This window comes from Xenopus laevis, chromosome 3S (assembly GCF_017654675.1).
Source record: "Xenopus laevis strain J_2021 chromosome 3S, Xenopus_laevis_v10.1, whole genome shotgun sequence".
In the NCBI taxonomy this organism is placed as follows: Eukaryota; Metazoa; Chordata; class Amphibia; order Anura; family Pipidae; genus Xenopus; species Xenopus laevis.
The window spans coordinates 38129958-38148920 of NC_054376.1; the positions used below are offsets into that span (position 1 = coordinate 38129958).

At 41.7% G+C, this 18963-nt stretch overlaps 1 protein-coding gene across 1 annotated transcript in view; it reads left to right on the plus strand.

The window, feature by feature from the left end:
* The first annotated feature begins 1047 nt into the window (after positions 1–1047).
* Positions 1048–18963, plus strand: part of LOC108712815 (proprotein convertase subtilisin/kexin type 6) — a 105547-nt gene continuing 87631 nt past the window's right edge. Inside the window, exon 1 of the mRNA XM_018255267.2 lies at positions 1048–1383. Coding sequence (XP_018110756.1) covers positions 1222–1383 — 162 coding nt within the window. The 5' untranslated portion in view covers positions 1048–1221. The remainder of the gene's footprint in view (positions 1384–18963) is intronic.

The following is an 18963-nucleotide window of genomic DNA, read 5'->3' on the forward strand; positions in this document are numbered from 1 at the left end:
CTGGATGTTATATCTGTCTATTGTGGGAAACTTGTGGGAATGTTTTCTTGTCCCCTAAGGTGGGGAAACCCTTCCAAAATAAAGGCGGTTTCCCAGTAAATAAAATTGGAGGGATGGCGGCTGAAATTCCCTGGGTGAGTAGCTGAATGAAACACAGATATATGAAGGCAGACATAGACATATATTGTAGTTTACAGTGTGCAATACTGTCTAAGGCCCGGATTTGTGGAGAAGCAAACAAAGGCCCGGGCCTAGGGCAGCAGGATTTTAGGGGATGGCATGCTGCCCAACCACACCCACATTGGTTCAGAAACACTGCGTCAATCCAAATTGCTCTGGTCCAGACAGGGGTACTTCGCAATGAGGCGAGTTGAGGCTATCGCCTCAGGCGGCAGCGCCCCACTAGGTACCAGGGGCAACAAAAATGCTGCTCCTGGTACTTTAAGAGCGAATTTCTGGGGGAGGGGGGGCAGCAACTGCTGCTGCCTCAGGCGGCAGAGGGGCCAGGATCGCCCCTGGGTCCAGATGATGAAAATGTGTGTGAATAAAAGGGAAAGGATGGGGGGGGGGGCGATGCCGACTATGTAAATCCGGCTCTGAGTCCTGCTGTCTTAATGGCTGTATAAAAAGGGGCAAAACAACCAAGATGACAGTTTTACCAAATGAGTGCTCATATTAAAGCTTGTACCTTCAACACAATTATTACACGGTCCAGAAGCTGGAGAAACATAAGGAGAGCAATGGGTGGTTCAGGTGACTTAAGCAAGGGAGATGTGCTGGTGCAACAATGGGTGTAGAGGATATACTATGTGCCTAATGTAGGTTTAATCACTAATAATAAATGGGATTTAGTGTCACACCATTTACATTGTATAAACTTAATGCGCCCAGTTTTAGACTCCTACACATACTCTATGCCTGCTACTGTATAACCCTCCTCGCCTTCACCATCATCATCATCATCATCATCATCATCATATCCCACTCCCTCATAAACCTTGTTCCCGCCCAAACTCGCACTAACCTCTCCCATTTTATCTCACCGTGCGCAGGTTGGACACGGGCTTCCCCGCTGATTGGCTCAGGGGTTGACCAATAACAGTGGGTGGAGCGGAGCCTCTAGCAGATGTCTAGAGCCGGGAAGTTGTGTACGTCTTGTGTGTGCTGTCAGTGGGTAGCGGACCTCGCACATACACCTCGCTCCCTCCGAGCTTTTTAAACATGTTCTCTACTACCGGCCGTCTCTTACTCTTGTTACTGGCCGCTTGCCTGGCTGACAATCCGCTCACCGTCTTCTCCAACCACTGGGCAGTGAGAATCCCGGGGGGGCTCGAGGCGGCGGCAGAAGTGGCTGCACGTTACGGCTACCTGAACCTCGGCCAGGTGAGTAGAGCTGGGGCTTCATACCTGTATAGGCACGTGTGTATTTATTGTGTTATTCCCACAGCACAAGGGACCTGCCTGCAGTTTCTCATATAGGAATAATAGTACTAATATCATAGGAAAGTGTCTGTTCCCTTCCAGCCAGGGTTTCTATGTCTAATTTTAAAAACCAGCCAATGGTGGCTACAAAACTAGCCATCAAGCACTTTAGAAGTAGCCTAAAATCAGCGCAATATGTGCAGTGAAAAAAAGTCTAAAAAATAAAGGAAACAGTGGAAATTTGTATTTTCACATTTAGTCAAATATTTTTCCATGAAGTGAAATGTGACAGATTCACTTGTCCCCAGATGACGTAACTACAGAGGGGGGCCCAGGAGCTATAGGGGTCCCACAAGTCCCTAATACATAAACAATTTCAATAAATATTGGTAAAACAGCTCAACCTCTAGACATTTAGGTGGCCGGCAGATTTTTGCCGCCAAAATTGTCTGAAATTGAGGAAAGTCGAGAATGGGACTGGAGACTGGGGTACAGAGCCCAAAAGCTGGTAACTGGCGACTTCTAGAAAAGTCGGTCTCATTGCATGCTGGGTATTGTAGTCTTACATTAAAAGTGGCAGTTGGAAAATTGTTAAACAAAAACTATATTATCCAACATGCATTGGGAGACACAGGCTTGGCACATTAGGGCAAGAAAAAAAACATTGACTGGTTTCCAAACGACAAACCAGCCAAAGGCTCAAAAAGTAGCCCAAATCCATAACTTGGCTAATTTGTACTTTCAAAACCCGTCTGGGCTTTAAATAAGTAGCCCAATTTGGCTGGAAAACCGCCAGCCTGGCAACCCTGCTTCCAGCTGTTGAACTACAAATCCCAGTTTCCCCTCTGTGTTTCAGCACCATTTGTAGGTGAGCTGTAAGAACTCATCCAGGGCAGTCATGGGTGGGGGGTCCTACTCTTTGGGTGCCAGGTTTTTGCTGGGTCTCTGTGAGCCTGAATGTCTTTCTGAATGTGGAATTAGCTCCCCCAATTGTTGCACTTTTATGTCCCCAAAGGGAAAAGTGGGTGATAATGTCACACATCTGGGAGAGAAAGGGGCACCCATGAATACACTGACTCCTGCACATGTGCAACTTGTAGCTCTGTAACAGCTGCAACATTGTCCAGTTCCTTTTAGTGCTGGGCGGCAGTTCCCTGGTTTTATATAGTGAATAAAGTACCCTCTCTTGTAAATTATAAGGATATTATAAGTAACCGAGGAGTTTCATAACCATATAAAAACACGAGGCCAAAGGCCTCATCGTTTTTTGTCTGATCGACGCCCGGCGACAGAACGCACACGACAAGTCGAATGGAGTCGCACTGAAGGAAAAGTCGGAGGTTACAATTACACGGTCCGACTGTCGGATGAAGACGCAGTTTTCTGCGTCCACATCCGACAGTCGTGTCACGTCGGATGTAATGTGGTTTTTACGTGCGACTTTTCATTCAGTCCAGTTAGAATCTTGACGCCTGTGTCTCCTTCTGACTTGTCGCGTGCATTTTGTCACAGAGCATTGATCCGACGAAAAACGTTTGTAGTTATACCCTTATTATCCTGGATCCCCAGCTTGCTCTTTTCCTGTTGTCAAACAACAAATACTTGAATCCCCCTAACAAGGGAAGGCTGCTAAGTTTCCTCTTATTTTGCGTTATAGCCCCAGCCTCCCTGTGCAGCCTCATCTACCTCTAACCTTTGTTATATTACATTTTATACTCCTTTTATATTCCACTTTTATTATAATCAGTCATCCCTTTAATGCAGAGCATTCTATATTTCATGCTCCTATCTGTTCTTGATGGGGCTGCGTTCTTTATGACCCTTGGCAGTTTGCTTGTTGGAGCAGCCGGTGCTACTTGCTCATTGTATAGCGCTTTTTAATAAAAAATGCTCAAGCATTATTGGCAATCTCAAGTGGCAGCACTATACACAGTAAATTGTGAAGTATTGTGGTTGCTGTCAGGAAGATTCGTTGTGCATGCTGGAAACTATTGCTCGAGCTTTCAGGCTGGAGGAAGTTAATGATCAGTAATTTGGAAGTGAAAAAGATATAAACAGGCATCAAATAGCCTTTTGCATAATTTAGGGCACAGCAGAGTTTTTATGTTTTAGCCCAATGGAAGAGTCCAGTTACATTTAACCCTGGGGGGGGGGGGGTCGGCGGGTTGTATGGAAATTCGGCAAACAAAGAAGTGACAGTATTTAAGGTATTGTGGGTGACACAATACCTTAAATACTGTCCCTTCTTTGTTTGCTGAATTTTCAGATGCACTTTATATTTATTTTTTTGGACGAAATGAATGAGAGGTGCATTATATTTCTTAGCTGCCAATTGGTGCTGTTGCTTTAGATCTTTAGCTGGTGATGAGTAGATCTCAAGACACTGTCAACAAACAGCTTGTCTAAATCACCCTCCTATTTCATGCTTTTCATTTAGATTTGTATTATGTTAAGATTACATAAGAAATAGTTGTTTATTAAATATACCAATATAAAATCTCTCATAAATCAATATAATGTTTAAGTAATATTTTTCTTGGAACAGAATGTGAGCAATGCTATTATGGATGTAGATCATAATGGGACATCACATTAGTAAAGTATGGCCACTCCTGCTTTAGATGGTCTGACTTGATTCTGTGTTGTGTTGTGTCTTGTATGAGGCATTCAGAATGTAACTAATGATTTCTTGTAACAATATATCTATGATAGTTTGTCTAGTCCTTTGGTTGTGTTTACAAATCCATTATGCATCATTTTTTTTCAAAATGAATGTTAATAGTGCTGCTCCAGCAGAATTCTGCACTGAAATCCATTTCTCAAACAGATTTTTTTATATTCAATTTTGAAATCTGACATGGGGCTAGACATATTGTCAATTTCCCAGCTGCCCCAAGTTATGTGACTTGTGCTCTGATAAACTTCAATCACTCTTTACTGCTGTACTGCAAGTTGGAGTGATATCACCCCCTCCCTTTTCCCCCCCAGCAGCCAAACAAAAGAACAATGGGAAGGTAACCAGGTAACAGCTCCCTAACACAAGATAACAGCTCCCTGGTAGAGCTAAGAACAACACTCAATAGTAAAAACCCACTGAGACACATTCAGTTACATTGAGAAGGAAAAACAGCAGCCTGCCAGAAAGTATTTCTCTCCTAAAGTGCAGGCACAAGTCACATGACCAGGGGCAGCTCCCCATGCCCCATGTCAGATTTCAAAATTGAATATGAAAAAATCTGTTTGCTCTTTTGAGAAATGGATTTCAGTTCAGAATTCTGCTGGAGCAGCACTATTAACTGATTCATTTTGAAAAATTTTTTTTTTCCCATGACAGTATCCCTTTAAGTGACAGGAGTGCAAAGTTGCTACTTGGTCCAGCCAGGCATAAGTAGGCGCCTCTCTAAGAGATTTCAGTAACGTGCCCCATAGGGCAGCCCTGGGCTAGCAGCAGATGTGGGCATTCAATGTGAATTGGTGTGAAATTGCCTCTGTGGAACAGATGTCAGCAGTATTTCTTGTTTTGACATTAATTAGCAGTTTCTCTCTCTGGGGGAATTTTAGCAGTAAATGCGAGAAAGATGTCTTCGATTAATGTTTTTTTTCCAGTTTTTTTATTTATTAAAGTAACAGTCCATTTTTTTCCCTGTTTATGCTCCTGATTGATGTATTTTCAGATGTTTTTGTATTTGTAACCTCTGTGCCAGGCACTTAATTGGCTCTGTTTACCGTAAATCTGTACAGTGCTCTTGGAGGTGATAGTACTATAGAAACAATAATAATAATCATGATAATTAACAAGAGTAAGTGGAGATTTGCTCAGTTTGGAGAGTACTTTTCTTAAGGGTAGGACTACATGGACGTTTTCGGTGCGATCCGATGCGCTGTGACAAAACGCAGCCGTCAAATCCCATGCAAAGTAAATAAAAAATCGTCTGCGTAGTCCTACCCTTATAGTCAGTGGTGATGATTATTATCCAATACACTATTAGCAGAAAGAATGGGAAAGCAGAATAGAATGTGGTAGCTTCTTAACAGGCTCATAAAGATATTTAAAGTAATACAGGTATGGGGTCTATTATCCAGAATGCTTGAAAGCTGAGGATTTCTGGTTAAGGGATCTTTCTGTATTTTGAAAGGACAAGGAATGTGTTAAGTATAACTTTAGCTGCTTTGAAAGGCATACCTCTGGTCACTTTTGTAGTGGTATTCGATCTCCTGTATTTCCAGCCATAATCTGTTTAGACGCCGCATTTTAGAAAAAAGTGCTGATTTGAAGCAAAAAAAAAATCCCATCATGCAGCTACTCGATGTTCACCTTTACATTCTTTTTGAAATGCAAACACATTGATATTCTGAGACAATTTGCAGTTTTAATTTTTCTGTTGTTTTTGAATATTTAGATTTGCTTACAGTTTAATCTTCTGGGGTTATCTGGTTGCTAGGAGCTAGTTTACCCTAGCAACCAGGCAGTCATTTGAGTGAGAGACTGGAGATGGCCTGAATAGAAGGATAAGTAGTAAAAAGTAACAACAAAATTGTAACCTCACAGAGCAAAGGTATTTTGCCTGCTGGGGTCAGTGACTCTCATGTGTAAGCTGGAAAGAGGCAGAATAATAGGCACACATTTTAAAAACTGTAAAACATGGAGGTCAAATTGAGAGGTTGCCAAGAACAGGCTGTTTCTATAATATTAAATAACTCAAATGTAAACTACCCCATTAATGCTTACTGAGGTTCCTCTATAGAAAAGGTATTTACTCCTTTGCCTTGTGTTTCAGTACATACAGGGCAAAGGCAACCTGTTTATTTGTAATTTTATTTGGAACTGTGTATTCATAAAACACTGGTTTGTGTCAATAAAAGGTTTTGCCATTGGCCTTGGTAGTTAGTTAACCAAGTGAAGGTCCCCATTATTCCTCTTTACTTGATTAGAATTTAGGGCTTAATTTATTGCAGTCCTGGGTGCAAAAAAACTATTAAAATTACCCCTAGAAAATGACTAGAAAATTACCCCTGCAGAATGCAGACATCACTGTATTCATAGCAAAAGCCCTTTTGTCTTTGTGCTGCATTCAGGATGCAGAGATCTTACCTTAATTTGCTAAACAGGGCAAGGTGCAAAAAGCATGGTATACACCCATATTTTGCATGATGCCTCATAAATTAGCATCAGATCATCTTGTACAGGTATGGGACCGTTATTGAGAATGCTCGGGACCTGGGGTTTTCCGGATCATGGATCTTTCTGTAATTTGGATTATTTGATTATAATGGAGTCTATGGGAGATGGCCATTCCGTAATTCCCATATCTGATCCTATATCTGTACTTTTTTTTAACTGTTTGATATAAGATTGCTTAACAGGATGAGAAGTTCCACAATCTTCAGAATCATGGGTCGCTGCACTTTCCACAGCTCGCTGTCCTAAGGTCTGTAATCTGTAGGAGAAATCCTGAGCTGCTGTTTTAACAGGGGCCAGCCTCAGTGAATGAAGTAATGCATAGTATTTGGGTCCACCCATTTTTCACCAAGGTTGTTGCTACTATGGAAAATATTATGAAGTAATCATTCTCCTTTTACAGTATTTATAGTCCACTCAGAGAAATCCTTTGCTTGTTGGTATTTTTTTTTAAATGTGAGCTTTATATTATATTCTGCAAAAGATGCTCTGTAGACTACAGTAGAGCCTTCATCAGTATAGATGTTAAACTCCATAAATAAATAGATAAATGTTAAAGGGACAATGAGCAGTTTAGAAGGCATTATACGTATCTCAGAGAATAAAACATATTAGCAAACATTGCAGCTGGAAATTTGTATTTGCTGTGTATTTGCTGTATTTTTCCATTCTGTTACTGTTTTTGACACTGGATACTGTATACTTTGATCTACGGATCTGTTCATAATATTCAAAATCTTATGCATTAATAGAATGCAATGCAGGTGTTAAAGCTAATATATATTTAGCATTAGTCAATATAGAACATAAGGTACTTGAAATATGTGCTGAGGTTTAACTAGGTGGTTGAGAAGATACTATAGTGCTGCTAACTTCACAACCACTTAAAATTATGTCCATGTGTACAGAGCAGCCTTTTAATAATATCCAATAAGTAGCTGATTTTTTTTACAGAACAAGAAGTAAAAAATATGATATAACTTACCCTCCTAACAACTTTGATTTCTGCTAAGAAAACATGTCTCTTTAGTGTTAGTTAGTGTAGGGGTTAGTGTAGGTAATTTGCTGATATGTTTCTATGACTTTTCTATATTTTTCTATAACTTTTCTGTATTGAATAACAGAATGCTTACTTAATTACAAAAGTAAATTACCAAGGTTTGATTCTGTAGTCTGCTTTGGCCATGAGCTCTCTTCTCATGGCCAAAGCACAGTACACCATCCCACAAAGAAACCAGAAGTGGAAGACATTATAAAATTGAAATGTTCTAAAAAATAAAAAACGCAATCTGCTTGTAACAGCACTACTTAATTTCTTTAAGTTAAAAATGCCATTATTGCATTATTCTCCAGGCATTACAGCTAAGTTTCGGGCATGTCTTGGCCCTTTATTAGCTTGATAAACATAAATATACTTCTGTACTTGCTTTTATTTACCTGGTGGAAGATGGCTTTCTTGTGAGTGCTTGCTCAACTATTACTTAGTTTAATCCACTCACTTTGCTATTGGGGGAAATCTGCACTACATTGGACGTTTGGAACCTATTGTGCCGACTACTTGCCGTTGATTTAAAAAAAAATGGCCATACAAGAGAGAAGAAAAAAAGAAATTAGTTGACATAAAGGGAATGTAGAATGGTTCATAAAAGAAAGAAGAGAAGAACAAGCGATCCCAATATAAAAATGAGGTGATGTAGAAATGTTGCATTTGATGGTTAAAGAGGTTGTTCAACTTGAGTTAACTTTTAGAATGACATAGAGAGTGCTATTCAGAAGACTATTTGCAATTGGTTTTCATTTGTTATTTGTAGTTTTCAAGTTATTTAGATTTTTCATTCAGCAGTTTACGATTTCAGCAATCTGGTTGATAGGGCCCAAATTACCCTAGTAGCCATGCACTGATTTTAACTAGAGACTGGAATATGAATAGGAGAGAACCTGACTAGAAAGATGAGAAATAAAAAGTAGCTATGACGATACATTTGAAGCCTTACAGAGCATAGGGTCAATGACCCTTGTTTGAAAGCTGGAAAGAGTCAAAATATAAAAATAATTTAGAAAACTATACAATAGAAATAATGAAAACTAATTGAAAAGTTGCATAGAACTGGTCATTCTAATCTCTAGCATAAAAAAACTTTACTAAAAGTGAACCACCCCTTTAAAGAAGTTTACTTTGCTGATAAGTTAGTGCTCCCTTCTGTGGATCCTCTTTAGGGATGTCGCGGACTGTTCGCCGGCGAACTTGTTCGCGCGAACATCGGCTGTTCGCGTCCGCCGCAAGTTCGCGAACGTCGCGCGACGTTCGCCATTTTGGGTTCGCCTTACCTGGCGCTTTTTTTTGACTTCTCACCCCAGACCAGCAGATACATGGCAGCCAATCAGGAAGCTCTCCCTCCTGGACCACCCCCACACCCCCTGGACCACTCCCCTTCCATATATAAACTGAAGCCCTGCAGCGTTTTTTCATTCTGCCTGTGTGTGCTTGGAAGAGCTAGTGTAGGGAGAGAGCTGCTAGTGATTTCACTGATTTGAGGGACAGTTGATAGTAAGTTTGCTGGCTAGTAATCTACTTGATACTGCTCTGTATTGGAGGGACAGAAGTCTGCAGGGATTTGAGGGACATTTTAGGGTAGCTTTGCTGGCTAGTAATCTACCTTCTACTGCAGTGCTCTGTATGTAGCTGCCTGCTGTGGGCACTGATCTCTTCTGATCTCATCTGCTGACTGCTGTAATAACCCAATAGTCCTTGTAAGGACTGCTTTTATTTTCTTTTTTGTTGTTTTACTTTGCTACTTTAACAGCCAAGTGCTATTAGTCTAGCAGTGTTGGGGAGTGGGACTGGTGTGCTACTGTGCTGCTCCTAGTAGTTCAGCAGCACCAACCCGAGAATATTTTTTTTTTTAATATACATATAATTTTTTTTTTTATTTTACTTATCTTACTGTTCTTTAAGGTGTCCAGTGCTGTTTGCTGTTCTTCATAGTAGTGCACCAATAGTAGTGCACTTGCAGGCATTATTTGCCCAGTGGCCATCTAGCTGTGTGAGCTTGTTCACATTCTGTCTAAATATCAATAATAATACCGTCTCCAGAAACACCACCTGAGTGACGTTTTTCAAGCAGCAATAATATATTCCGTATCCACCACTGCTGTAGTGTATACGTTGACCTTGTAGGCATTATTTGCCCAGTGTGTTCTTCATTTTCAAACCACTGCCACTTAGCTGTGTGAGCTTGTTCACATTCTGTCTAAATATCAATAATAATACCGTCTCCAGAAACACCACCTGAGTGACGTTTTTCAAGCAGCAATAATATATTCCGTATCCACCACTGCTGTAGTGTATACGTTGACCTTGTAGGCATTATTTGCCCAGTGTGTTCTTCATTTTCAAACCACTGCCACTTAGCTGTGTGAGCTTGTTCACATTCTGTCTAAATATCAATAATAATACCGTCTCCAGAAACACCACCTGAGTGACGTTTTTCAAGCAGCAATAATATATTCCGTATCCACCACTGCTGTAGTGTATACGTTGACCTTGTAGGCATTATTTGCCCAGTGTGTTCTTCATTTTCAAACCACTCCCATCTAGCTCTGTGAGCTTGTTCACATTCTGTCTAAATATCAATAATAATACCGTCTCCAGAAACACCACCTGAGTTGTTGTTGTTTTTGTTTTAAAAATAATGCCAGGCAAAGGCAGGCCGCCACGCAGAGGCACTAGGGGCCGTGCTGCTATGCTATCCTGTGGCCCTAGGAAATTGCCCAGTTTTAAAAAGGCAATGACCCTGAACTCCCAAAATGCTGAAGAGGTAGTTGACTGGCTTACACAGCACACCCCATCCTCTACCGTTTCTAACTTTACCACAACATCCTCATCCTCCACTGCTATGGGCACCCCACGTAACACTTCCTCCACCACCGGCGCCCCTTCTTCACTGGAGTCAGAGGAGTTATTTTCACATGAGTTTCTTGAACTGAGTGATGCGCAACCATTATTGGCAGAAGAAGATGAAGGAGATGAGGACGTTACACCAGATTTAATTCTGGCAGAGAACACAACAGAGATGGACATAATGAGTGATGACGAGGAGGTCCCCGCTGCTGCTTCCTTCTGTGAGCTGTTAGAAGAAATTGATGCATCTGAGGAGAATGATGATGAGGAGATTGATGTTTTGTGGGTGCCCAGTAGAAGAGAGCAAGAGGAGGATAGTTCAGATGGAGAGACGGAGAGTCAGAGAGGCAGGAGGAGAATAAGACTTAGAAGAAGCCGGGAGGACAGCTCGCAGGGAACAGTAGGGCAACAACATGTATCGGCACCTGTGGTCAGCCGGCCAACGCACCCGCCATTGCCGCCAACGCCGCCGACTTCTACTTTTACCCCCAGATTGCCAGCCTCAAAAAGGTCAGCAGTGTGGGATTTTTTTAATGTGTGTGCCTCTGACAAAAGCGTTGTAATTTGCAATGAGTGCAGTCAGAAACTGAGTCTTGGGAAGCCCAACAGCCACATAGGTACAACTTCTATGCGAAGGCACATGAACGGCAAGCACAAAGCACTTTGGGAGCAACACCTCAAAGGCAACAGGCAAACTAAAAGCCACCCTCCTTCTGGTCCAGCATCTTACTGCTCTACCTCTGCTGTCCTTGACCCGTCTGAACCACCCTCCACTCCGCCTTCCACCTTGACCACCAGTTCCCATTCCCAGTCATCTGCCCCCAGCCAAGTTTCTGTGAGGGCCATGTTTGAGCGTAAGAAGCCAATGTCTGCGAGTCACCCCCTTGCCCGGCGTCTGACAGCTGGCTTGTCTGCACTCTTAGCCCGCCAGCTTTTACCATACCAGCTGGTGGACTCTGAGGCCTTCCGCAAATTTGTAGCAATTGGGACACCGCAGTGGAAGGTACCCAGCCGCAATTTTTTTTCAAAAAAGGGAATACCACACCTGTACCACCATGTGCAGAGCCAAGTCACCGCATCTCTGTCACTTAGTGTTGGGCCAAAGGTCCATATGACTACTGACGCATGGTCCTCCAAGCATGGTCAGGGCAGGTATGTCACCTACACTGCCCACTGGGTGAACTTGGTCATGGCTGGGAAGCAGGAAATGTGTGGCTCAACAACGACAGTGGAGTTGGTGTCACCGCCACGGATTGCACGCGGTTCTGCCACCACCTCTACTCCTCCTTCGCTCTCTACCTCGTCTTCTTCCTCTTCTTCGTCCTCTGCTGCTGGGTCCTCCTCCTCCTCCACACCTGTGCACCCCCAGCTCCCCCTAGGCTATTCGACGTGCCAGGTACGCCGTTGTCATGCTGTCTTGGGGATGACGTGCCTGGAAAGCAAAAACCATACCGGATCTGTACTCCTGTCATCTCTGCAGTCACAGGCCGATCGGTGGCTGACCCCACACCAACTGAAGATCGGAAAAGTGGTGTGTGACAATGGAAGCAATCTGTTGGCAGCACTGAGACTGGGCAATTTAACACATGTGCCCTGCATGGCACATGTTCTGAATTTAATAGTACAACGTTTTGTCTCAAAGTACCCAGGATTCCAGGACGTTCTCAGGCAGTCCAGGAAGGTGTCGGCCCATTTCAGACGTTCCTATACAGCCATGGCACGCCTTGCTGACATTCAGCAGCGGTACAACATGCCAGTCAGGCGTTTGATTTGCGACAGCCAGACTCGCTGGAATTCAACGCTCCTCATGTTGGAACGTCTGCTGCAACAACAAAGAGCCGTCAACGAATACCTGTTTGAACTGGGTGGTAGGACTGGATCTGCAGAGCTGGGGATTTTTTTCCCCCGTTACTGGGTGCTTATGCGCGATGCCTGCAGGCTCATGCGCCCTTTTGAAGAGGTTACAAATATGGTCAGTCACACCGAAGGCACCATCAGCGACCTAATACCCTTTGCTTTCTTCCTGGAGCGTGCCGTGCGACGAGTGACAGATGAGGCTGTAGACCAGCGTGACGAGGAGCAGGAAGCGCACGATTTCTGGTCGGAATCACCAGAACGAACCCAGGCACCTGCTGCAACGCAGGGAGAGGTGTCAGAAGTGGAGTCAGAGGAGGAAGGTGGCTTTGTGGAGGAGGAGGACCAACAGGAGCAGGCTTCCCAGGGGGCTAGTGGTGACCTTTTGGGGACCCCTGGTCTTGTACGTGGCTGGGGGGAGGAGACCGTGGATGATGCAGTCCTTGATAACGAGGAAGCGGAGATGGATACCTCTGCATCCAACCTTGTGAGAATGGGGTCTTTCATGCTGTCATGCCTGTTGAAGGACCCCCGTATCAAGAGGCTTAAGGAGAAGGACCTGTACTGGGTCGCGACTCTACTAGACCCTCGGTACAAGCATAAAGTGGCAGAAATGTTACCAACATTCCACAAGTCTGAAAGGATGCTGCATTTACAAACCAGCCTGCAAAACATGTTGTACAATGCTTTTAAGGGTGATGTCACTTCAGGAACTCATCAACATTCCAGGGGCAGAGGTGCCAGTAATCCTGCCACGAGCGCACATGCAAGGACAAAGCACTTTGGCCACTCTGTAACGTCAGACATGCAAATGTTTTTCAGTCCAAGGCAGCGGCAGAACCCTTCGGGATCCACCCTCAAAGAACGCCTCGACCGGCAGGTAGCGGACTACCTGGCATTAACTGCAGATATCGACACTCTGAGGAGCGATGAACCCCTGGACTACTGGGTGCGCAGGCTTGATCTGTGGCCAGAGCTGTCACAATTTGCCATGAACCTCTTGTCTTGCCCCGCCTCAAGTGTCCTCTCAGAAAGGACCTTCAGTGCAGCAGGAGGGATTGTAACTGAGAAGAGAACTCGCCTAGGTCACAAAAGTGTGGATTACCTGACCTTTATTAAAATGAATGAGGGGTGGATCTCGGAGGGTTACTGCACGCCGGAAGACTTGTTCTGAGTTTCTGATTCTGACTCCCCATGCAGCTGTCCTTCTCTGCACGCCTCATGACTCCACATACAGCTGTCCTTTAGCGTCCTCCTCCCTCCACCACCGTTACAAACTAGGGTGCAAACCCTACTGGTTTAATTTGAATCCAGGTAAATCCTGAGTTTTTCTGGCCTCTGTGCTTCAGTGGCTGCGACCAAAAAAAACAGAATATTTTCAGCATTTATATGGCATATTTTTTCTGGCCTCTGTGCTTCAGTGGCTGTGACAAAAAAATGAATATTTTCAGCATTTATATGGCATATTGTTTCGGCCTCTGTGCTTCAGTGGCTGCGACAAAAATAAATGAATATTTTCAGCATTTATATGGCATATTTTTTCTGGCCTCTGTGCTTCAGTGGCTGCGACCAAAAAAAACAGAATATTTTCAGCATTTATATGGCATATTTTTTCTGGCCTCTGTGCTTCAGTGGCTGTGACAAAAAAATGAATATTTTCAGCATTTATATGGCATATTGTTTCGGCCTCTGTGCTTCAGTGGCTGCGACAAAAATAAATGAATATTTTCAGCATTTATATGGCATATTTTTTCTGGCCTCTGTGCTTCAGTGGCTGCGGCGAAAAAAAACAGAATATTTTCAGCATTTATATGGCATATTTTTTCTGGCCTCTGTGCTTCAGTGTCTGCGACAAAAAAATTTTATATTGTTAGCATTTATATGGCATATTTTTCCTGGCCTCTGTGCTGCAGTGGCTGCGACAAAAAAAAATTAATATTGTTTGCATTTATATGGCATATTTTTTCTGGCCTCTGTGCTGCAGTGGCTGCGACAAAAAAAAATTAATATTGTTTGCATTTATATGGCATATTTTTTCTGGCCTCTGTGCTGCAGTGGCTGCCACAAAAAAAAATTAATATTTTCAGCATTTATATGGCATATTGTTTCTGGACTTCTGGTTCAGTGGCTGCGACAAAAAAAACATAATTTTTCAGGAAAGTACACATGCCTAATTTTTCAGGGTTCTGCAACAGTGGCAAAATCGCATCTTTTATGGTCACCGCAGGTGATCAATAAAGTAGACCAAAACTGGGCCCACACTGCAGAATCAGTGTTTTTTGGTTCACTTCACTGTACATTGAATTACCTCTGCCTGACCGTGCACGTGCGCACAAGCACGGTGACTGCTAAACACACCACTACAGAAATATTGCCACCAACAGGACGAACATCCTGGAGGTGACAAGCATGGGCGGATTTTCATTAAGGCTTGGGGAGGCTAAGCCTCCCCAAACCTGTTTGTTCAAAAATTAAATAAAAAAACCCCTCCAAAAAAAATCAAAGCAAAAAAAGAAAAGAAAAATCCTTTATTGACTGACCGGTGGTTCTGTTTCTATCTGTTTAGGGGGGTGGGCAGCTGCCGATACCATATTTCTACATGTCAGGGTAATTCCAGTGTGCAATGACATCACCATGAGATTTGAAGGAAATCTCGCGAGATCTTATACAGGTGAATTCCACAGCCGTTCTGAGCTCCTTCGACTGTGCTCACAGTTAGGGAGAAATGACTGCAAGGTAATCCCAGATGGATCCACTCTTCGACACCTACACTGTCTTACAGAATAAAGGACTGAAGAGAAAGGAACTATACTGCAAGTGCTTTATTAGCTGATACAATATATTTAAAGTTAGCCTGTAAAGAGTCTTTATAATAGTCTTGTCTTGTAAATTGTGCCACGTGGTGTCTTTGCTGTTCTGTGTATTTGTAACAGTCACAGAGCTGCCCTAATACTAGTGTGTTTCTGAGTCCTTAGATTTGTGCTACATTCAGTATTCATATAGGTGTGTGATAGCAGACCCATGTTACTCCCCATCAGCGCTGAAATTAGAGCAGTGGGAATAGTTAAAGGGGTTGTTCAACTTTAAATTAACTGTTAGTATGATGTAGAGAGTGATATTCTGAGACAGTTTGCAATTGGTTTTCATTTTTTATAATTTTGTTTTTTTAATTATTTAGCTTTTTATACAGCAAGCAATTTCAGCAATATGGTTGCTAGGGTCCAAATTACCCCAGCAACCATGCATTGATTTGAATAAGAGACTGGAATATTAATAGGAGAGGGACTGAATAGAAAAATTTGCAATAAAAAGTAAGTAACATTAATATTGTAGCCTTAAAGAGCATTTGTTTTAAAGATGGGGTCAGTAAAACAAATGCTCTTTAAGGCTACAATATTAATGTTATTTAAAAAACTATAAAAAATAAATAATGAAGACCAATTGAAAAGTTGCTTAGATGTAGCTATTCAATAACATACTAAAAGTTAACCTAAAGGTGAACCACCCCTTTAAAGGTGCTGCAAGTTATGATAGAAGGAGACAGAGAAGAGGCTGATTGCATACCCAGAGTGAAAGGCATAACAGTTCAGTCAGTAAAATAAAAAATTTAGGGAAATTAGGAGGAGAGCCTTGTGCGTTAGAGTGATTGCATTACAAATTATAATAGAAGAACACTATTGTCTTACCTCACTGTCTACTCTCTAGTGCCAGGGTCACATACAATGGATTCATTAGTGGTGCTAACTTTCTTATTAACGGTGATTTATAACATGAATTGGCCCTAAACTATAAGCTTAAGGTAAACTGACCCTTGGTATCTCATAAGGGCAATACCCCCTCCCTGTGTCCATTTTTAGATTTAAAAAAAAGTCCTCTGGCTGAGGCTAAACTGTATACCTCTGAGGTAGTGCCCAGGTGAGAGCCAACCCAATTACTCTTAAGCAGCTAGGCCAGATTGTGTAAGTGCAGCAGATTCTTGTAAAACTTGCCTAAGAAGATAATATTAAGAATTAGGTCTGCTTGGTGGGCAGCTTGGGCCCCACCAAATTTTGATCTGGACAGTATGTTTTTTTCTTCAGGCTTTCTGGTACAGTGTGTAAGACTGCATATTCATTGCATTTTATGCAAAAGTAGACCAATAAAATGATTTGATGGTAAACAACCCAATCATTAGTCCTGATTTATAGTAATGTGGATGAACATCACATTGTTCTTTTAATGTTAATACTAAGTGTGCTATAAATATTGTTTTCAAAATAGACTGGACTTTATCCATGTGGAGTGACACATTCGTCTGCTAGTTACTTAGTATTTAAAGGAAAACTATACTCCCCGAACAATGTAGGTCTCTAAAAATATATTGCATAAAACAGCTTGTGTAAAACCCTGCTTCATGTAAATAAACCATTTTCATAATAATATACTGTTCTAGTAGTATGTGCCATTGGGTAATCATAAATAGAAAATTACCATTTTAAAAAATAAGGGCCGTCCCCTGGGATCCTAGGAAGAATGGTGCACATAAACATATCAAACAAACCATACATGTTAGGTCACATAAGCCAAAGCTTGATAAAGGATAGTTTGTGTCCGAAAATTCGCTATGCTACATTGAGATAAAAGCGGTTTTAATGAAAAACCTGGAGTGCTGCAATCTATATACACATAAGCCAATTATGCTTCCACACTTCTTCCTGTTAGAGCTGCAGTATTTCTGGTCAGGTGATCTCTTCCTGTTACAGTTAGAGCTGCAGTATTTCTGGTCAGGTGATGTCTAAGGCAGCACAATATTTACTTAAATATATATATATATATATTTATATATATATATATATTTATATATATATATATATTTATATATATATATATATATATATATATATATATATATATATATATATATATTTATTTGTAAAGATTCTTCAATATGTCACTTAATTTGATATAAACGTTTTGGGGGTATAGTTTTCGTTTAACCATTCAGCCTGTGTTAGAGGCTTTTTAGTCAGCCTGTGTATGGTACAGATTTCAGCCTGATCATGCTGGAGTGCTTTGTTAGACAAATCCACCCCATGTGCTCAGTGACAGACTTTTGGTAATGCCACATAATATGGGACTGAATCAGCTGTTTTTTTTGTCAATGGAAAATTGGTGGCAAACCTACACTTGCATTAGCCTCCCCAAACTAAAATATCACCCTCCGCCTATGGTGACAAGCAACTAGTAATTAAAAACTATTATTTGCTCACTTGACGGTATCATTCATTAAAGCTCTTTGCGTCTTTTTGCGTTGCAGTAAGCACCGCGTTTCGTCTTTGCGTGTGAACAGGCTGTAACCTTTACACGACTTGATTGGCATGTAGACGCCGGACGTTTTAAAGCATTTTATTACACAGGTTTAGAAATGTAGTGTGATTTCTGCCCTTTACAGCACAAAACGCAGCGCTGTGTCAACAATGGATTTTTTAGAAACATTTTTGCCCTTGATCCCCCTCTGGCATGGCACTGTCCAGGTCGTTGCACCCTTTAAACAACTTTAAAATCATTTTTCTGGCCAGAAATGTCTTTTCTAGCTTTTAAAATTCGCCTTCCCATTGAAGTCTATGGGGTTCGCGACGTTCGCGAACCGTTCGCATTTTTGACGCAAGTTCGCGAATATGTTCGCGAACATTTTTTCCGACGTTCGCTACATCCCTAATATTTGCCACTCTACAGGATTATCAGCATTACATGATGTTCACTCAGTGAGAAGTAAATCACACACACCTAGTTATACTTTATATAGGCCTGCCATATACACTGAATTTATACATCATTCACATTAGTCCCTCCCCAAGTGGGCTTTACAGTCTATGGTCCCTGTTACAATCAAACACAATATAATCATATTGATTTGAGTTTTTATCACAAGCCAGTAACCTGTCTGTATGTTTTGGCGTTTGGGAGGAAACAAGAGTACCCAGAGGTAATGATGATTACAAGTTGTTAAAAAGTGAGAGGGGAACTATCACGAAAATGAAAAATTTTATATAAGCTTCAGCAAACTGAAATAAGAAACTTTTTAAATACAATCAATTAAAAATTCTGTACCGTTTCTGAAATACTCATTTATCTTCACTATTCCTCTCTCAGCATCTGTTTCTTCTCACTCTGTCTTCATTCAGGAGTCGGATGAATGATCCAATATATCTTATAGGGGGGCTCATTTTGCATAGAAGATGTATTAGAGCTCACTCTATTAAAATCACCAGAAATCATGTTTCTCTACATGCAGAATTTGCAAATGGCAGTTATTTTGTTATATTTTGTTTACACTGGAATACGTTATTTAAGTAAGCTCTAATACATCTGCTTGGAAAGGGCCCCCTATAAGATATATTGGATCATTTATCTGACACCCAACTGCTGCATGCAGAGAGAAGGAAGGGTAAGTAAGGGTGAGAAAAGACTGGTCCAAAGTGTTATTTATTTGATTCCCCTGCTCCCCCCACACTGGTTTATATTGGTAAATGACTCCATGCTGTTTTCAAATAAATCTGGTTTATTCAGGTAAAATGTTAGAGAAGGGGGAAACTCACAGGGGAAAAATGGAACATTACTGAAGTAC